The 5686-nt window shown below is 42.8% G+C and overlaps 1 protein-coding gene across 1 annotated transcript; it reads right to left on the minus strand.

Annotated features, from left to right (window-relative positions):
• Positions 1-1631: 1631 nt before the first annotated feature.
• On the minus strand, positions 1632-4718 carry slc35g2b (solute carrier family 35 member G2b). Its single transcript, XM_086151120.1, has 2 exons — positions 4353-4718; positions 1632-3382 (listed from the first exon to the last, which is right to left on the minus strand). Exon 2 carries the CDS (start codon positions 3370-3372, stop codon positions 2122-2124), a length of 1251 nt encoding a protein of 416 aa, XP_086007246.1. The 5' UTR covers positions 3373-3382; positions 4353-4718; the 3' UTR covers positions 1632-2121.
• Between the last annotated feature and the right edge of the window lie 968 nt (positions 4719-5686).

A 5686-nucleotide genomic window follows, 5' to 3' on the forward strand; every position in this document is an offset into this window, starting at 1 on the left:
GTTAACTCGTAGCAGCACCAGAAGCTGTTCAGACGCCAGGATTGCTCTGCTCCCACGCGATTGGCTGCGGCGGAGTGGGCTCTCTTCTGATTGGACAGTGGAGTTGTAGGTCAATCGCACTGCAGCTGCTGAAGTTTAACGTTCCTATAACATTCATCATGTGTTTTCGCCTTGTAAGGCCAAGGAATGATCCAAGCCATGGAAATGTGTCGGAACATTTCAACTTCGGTCCTTTTTTTCCTCCCGGTTTCTAACATAAAATAATATGATTGATAAATATGCGACATTGCTGTTGACGAGTCTGCACTTCGAGAAAGAGTGTCACCGTGGACGAAAATAGAAAAAACAACACATACATACACATTTATTTTAAAGCTAACTGACATCGCGCTTGGTTCTGGAACTGGAATTCCATGTCTTTGATTAAATGTTGATGTGTTTGCTGGATATCGGTCCGTACCCTGCTTTGTACCAAAGCATTTTTTAATTAAAAATGATCAATGAGCGCACGCATGCGCACGGACATGTCAGCCGCCCGACCCCCCGCGCCCTGACTATGACGATAGTGTGATGATCTTGTCAGTGGTGACTTGAGGAGCGTTTCTGTGCGATTATGGAAGATGCAGCAGGATGCAATCTGTTTCCTGTTCAGACAGGTGGGCATCCTCCAAATATGTTATGCTTTCTGCAGAAAAACTCATCTCAAAACGCCTCTACGTGTATTAGATATTACACCCATTTATGTCAATGTTTCTTTCCCCCTTTGCTTTCTGTGGCATTGGTTAACACAGGAACATGTAATGTGAAAGGAACTTTATTGAAGTACAACTTAATTTTCAAGTTGTTTTTTTGACAATGATGTTGCTTGAATATGTTGACACTAGTCCCTAGTTTTTGTTGCTATTGCAATGTACGGTGAGCTATACTTGTGGTCTAAATATGTCAGACATTCAACAGTGCCATACTTCAGTGGCATAAGTACAACCATAAATACTCTGCTGCTTGACTTGCTAAGAAAATGAGAAGGTTTAGATAGAATGTGCTCTTTCAAGCATTAAAATTGTTTTGACTAAATAAATGCATTCAGCTGGATTTTTCAAGCCACTGAATATGCCACTAATTATCTTAGCAATTTACCATAATAATGTACTACTTCAGCCCAACGTTGGTTGACTGTAAAAGGAAATGGATTGTGAATGCCACCTGCTGGGATAATCGTGAAAAGCCCATGTTGTCATTTTAGTGGGGCCAAATAAAAAAATTGCACTCTTTATCCTCATTATGTTCTTGTTTCAGCTTGTCACTGTTGCATGGCCTATGGGAAATCACACAAACACCATGCCTCCCTGCATACAGAAAGGAAACAGTGCTAGTGAGCCACTGAACTGCCTTGCTGCAGAAAAGCATATGGTTTTAGACTGTAAAAGGGAACCTTAATTCGGTAAAGTTCATCTGCCTCTTGACATTCGGTTAACAAGCATTTGAGAGGAAACAGCAACCAGGACTAAGTTGTAGCGTTGATGAGGTCTGCACAGCTCATTATACTAGGGGGAAAATAGTCTCATCGGCATAATTACCCACAGAATTTAGCATCATCTCCCATAAACATTTCAAAAAATAAATACCAGTTATTTTATGAAACATGGGTGATATTTATTTTATTCTTTGATTCTGCACACGAGTTACCAAGAGATGCCTGGTCAGACATTTATACATTATGACAAGTGTGGCAATTTAACAGCAGAGTGATATGCCGCACCTTTTTGACGTCATGACGACAAAAGGTCAGTGTCATTAATATGATCTTCTTACACTATCAGTAACAAGGCCAGGTTCATTGTCGTTTAAACTGTTGGAGCATAACATACCACAAAAATTAAATTGACTTTTTTTTGCAGACGTTGCTGATGTTTCATACAATTTGACATTGAAACAGTACTATAAGGGGGAAAGGTCATCACATTACATAAATCTTTTATTTCTCACACAAATATTAAGACATGAGCTACACAACTGTCACTCTTCCAAGAACACAACAATACAAAGTCATCAGATGAAAATCCAGACATTCATTAAATTGCACAACCAAGCAACACTGTCAACAAACTAATTTATCTAATCTCATTTGATCGGTGAGTCTAAGATTTCTTGGTAATCTTGCCGAATTGCCCTGCTCACCCTGTACAGCTTGACTCCTGTCAAAGTGAACACACTGACCATGATGACCAGGCCTCCGATGACATCATAGACGGATGGGATCATCCTCAGGACAATGAGCTGAAGGAACATCGCAACTACGATCTCCAGGTGTTGCACGGTGCTAACTAAGGCTGGATGAAATTTATTAAGAGCATAGTAGACTCCGAGGAACGCCACAGTGGAGCAGATGCAGATCCCAATCAAATAGCCCCAGGTCTCTCCATCTAAAGGAATGATGGGCTCCTGCATGATGAACATGGTGGAAGCGCCCCACACTGTGCCCGTCCAACCAAAAGTAAAGAGTGCTGTCCACATACTCACGCGCTCCTTTATGGCTCTGTAGACGATCATGGAGAGGGCAGCAGTCAAGCCTGCCATCACTGTCATTGTGTAGCCAAAAGCCTCCTTCCAAAATCCTAACCTGGACTTCTCCTCATCAGCTACATTTGGGACCATCACCAGGCACAGACCAAACACACTTCCTACCACCGTGACCACATCTGTGTAACCAAGCCGCTCGTCCAGCAAGAGGAAGGCTAGAATAGCGCTGAAAACTGTTGTGGAGGCTCGCCACATGATGGTGCCATTGCTGGGTGGTACGATGGCAAAGGAGGTGTAGGCGCAAGTGATTGAGATTACGTTGCAGACACCGTAGAAGAAAAGACGCAGCCGGTAGCCCTTTGGGCCAAAGGGAGCCTCGTGATAGTAGAAGACCACCAAGATTGACAGTACTTGGATCACAGAGCGAATGAAGAGCAGCTCAAGGGAGGGCACTTTTGAGCGGTCCGCTGCCAAGCGGGTGATCAGCGCCACACAACCGTGAGCTACTGCTGCCCCAAACAAGGCCATCCAAGTCACCCTGGAGGCCAGCACATTTGCCTCACCAAAGCTGGCCAACTGGCCCTCCACCCCCTTGTCTTTTTGCACACTTGGCTGCTTGGGCTGTGTCTCCATGGTTCCAAAGAAAGTCCTGCCACCTTTGCTGTCCGACACCAGTCTCTTTCCCGCATTGGCCTCAGCGAAGGCACCAAAGTCCTCAAAAGAAGGTGCATCATCATACCCTTCATCACCAGGCTGGGGAAAATGAGTGGCATATTTCACGGTCACCGTGTTCGGGTGGATTTTAACCCGCTTTTTGGATCCATACTGCAACGAGGAGGAAGATACATCCATCTTTCTTATCCTGAAAAACGAAGTGAAGAACAATAAAATAGTGTTTCCCCTCAATGTTTGTCAAAGGGCGCACACACGCAGACACACACGTAACCAAAAACACACGTTCATACCCAGTGATGCACAGCCACAAATTAACAGCCGCATACACGTGTCCACACGACCGCATGTAAACACATGTAAATACACACGTATACACTGTACATGCATGCTCCTACGAGCCTCCTAACAGACACTGAGGATGATTCAGTCTGATGGGGGTGAAATTACATAACATGAAAGCACACAGGAGGAGAATGAATGTGGGCCACACATAGGACAAAAGAAGTTGCACACCATTAATTAACAGCAAACTCTGTCTAAAAGACTCAGTTGAATGATTAATAAGTGTTTAGTAAAACTACATTTTAATGCCATTTTAATAACATGGGATTTGGCTGAATAAAAAAAAGACAGTTAAGATTAGCTTTGATCAAATTAGAGTATTGTATGAAATATAAAAACCTCTTTCATATGTTGAACAAATGAGTGTGAATATAACCTTTTCTTGAGATTGTTATTCTCCCCTCATCTTAAATTTGTCAATCCCCTTCAGGCACAGCATGAATTTAAACCACAAGGGGGCAGATAGAAACCCTTATTTGCCTTCTTTCTGCCTTTAAGAAAATCGCGGTTGCTTCTCATTCTATCTAACTTGATTCCTTCAATTGTTTTGTTGTGAATCGGTAAATCGTTTGCGCAGTAATGGTGTTGTTAAAGCATTTGTTTAAGCGTTATCAGGACGGATTAAAAAACTATATCTAAATTCAATGGCTAATTAAATAAATTCGAGACCGAAAATACAAATGACATTTTTCATGTGGATTTCCTCTAATTGATCAACCGTGGTCATGGATACGCGTAATGCCAGCAATTTAAATGGGAATATTGGTGATTGTAAATCATCCAATTCTATAGTGAGTGCTACAAAAACATCTTACCTTTTGCTCTTTATGTGTTCCTTGTGAATAAAATTACGCTTTGTGTCATAATTGAGGAATCCGGGAGATTTCTCGCAAGTACCGTTCCTCCATCTTCGCTCCGCCGCTGCGCGTCTTCCCCCAAATACGTTTATTGGAGCTCCTCACTTCCGAACGAACGCTGCTCAGGGCTGATGCTGAGGATGACGACGGAGAGCTGTGGGGCTGAAACTAAGGATGAGGATGATGGTGAGGAAGAAGCTGAAGCGGTCAGCGAGGGGGGGAGGGGGCGAATGAGGAGAAAAGCAGCTGTGGTTCCTCCTCCCCCTCCTCCTCCACCTAGAGGAGCGATGCCGATCCAGACGCACGCCTATTCGTCATCCCTCCGACGGGGAGTGCGCGTCAGTCGCTCATCATCGTCATAACCCGTTTAAACTGATTCAAATGGCACATTGTGCTTTTGCTTGGTGGAAACAGCGTCTCTTAATTCCCTCTCCCAGGATCAGTCCAGTTGCATGTGATGAACCCACAAATGGCACAATCCCCAAAGAGAGATGTTGCCTTATTTATCAATCATGGGCACATTTTCATGATATGTTTAATTTTTGGACCATCAATTATTGCCATAATTATAAGCCACTATGCCATTCCTCACTGGAGGCCAGACCCATCGCTTTATCTTATCTCCTGGCCGAAGGGGCATTGATTTGTATTTGGAGCACAGATTGGATTAATGGGGACAAAACAATGCAGAAAGCCAGCCAGGCTGGGGATGTTTATGCCATACAGTTACATAAGCCCAACACAAATTATCCTATATGTAGCCGATATATACACTATGCCCATCACCCCACTAAATGGATGCCACCATGTTCAATTTGAACCAGTACACCCATGTTCAGCCTACAGAGGGACAATGTTTAAATAGCTGAGAGACATGCTTAGACTTCTGCTGGGCAAGTTAAGAGATGGAAACTGAATTGTTGAGTTAGCCCTCTGTGCCATAGAACAGGGGCCTCATATATATATATATATATATATATATATATATATATGCACACACACACACACACACACACACACACACACACACACACACACACACACACACACACACAAACACACACACAAACACAAATACAGTCTAGCTACTGTGTTTCAAAGATACTAATTTTCCTTTCGCTGGCCTCGCCATTTAGCTGTATGTCATTATGATAATTCAACTGTGTCTTTATTATTGTTGTTTAAAATTATGGATGCATTTTCAGTCAACACTCTGGTATGAAAAAAAAAAACCTGCTTGTTATTTTAAACATGTATTTTTTGTAAAGTAAAATGACTAATGTTGAAGTACT

The sequence above is a fragment of the Fistularia commersonii genome, chromosome 8, assembly GCF_037954325.1.
Source record: "Fistularia commersonii isolate RoL2024-O1a breed Wild chromosome 8, RoL_Fcom_v1.0, whole genome shotgun sequence".
In the NCBI taxonomy this organism is placed as follows: Eukaryota; Metazoa; Chordata; class Actinopteri; order Syngnathiformes; family Fistulariidae; genus Fistularia; species Fistularia commersonii.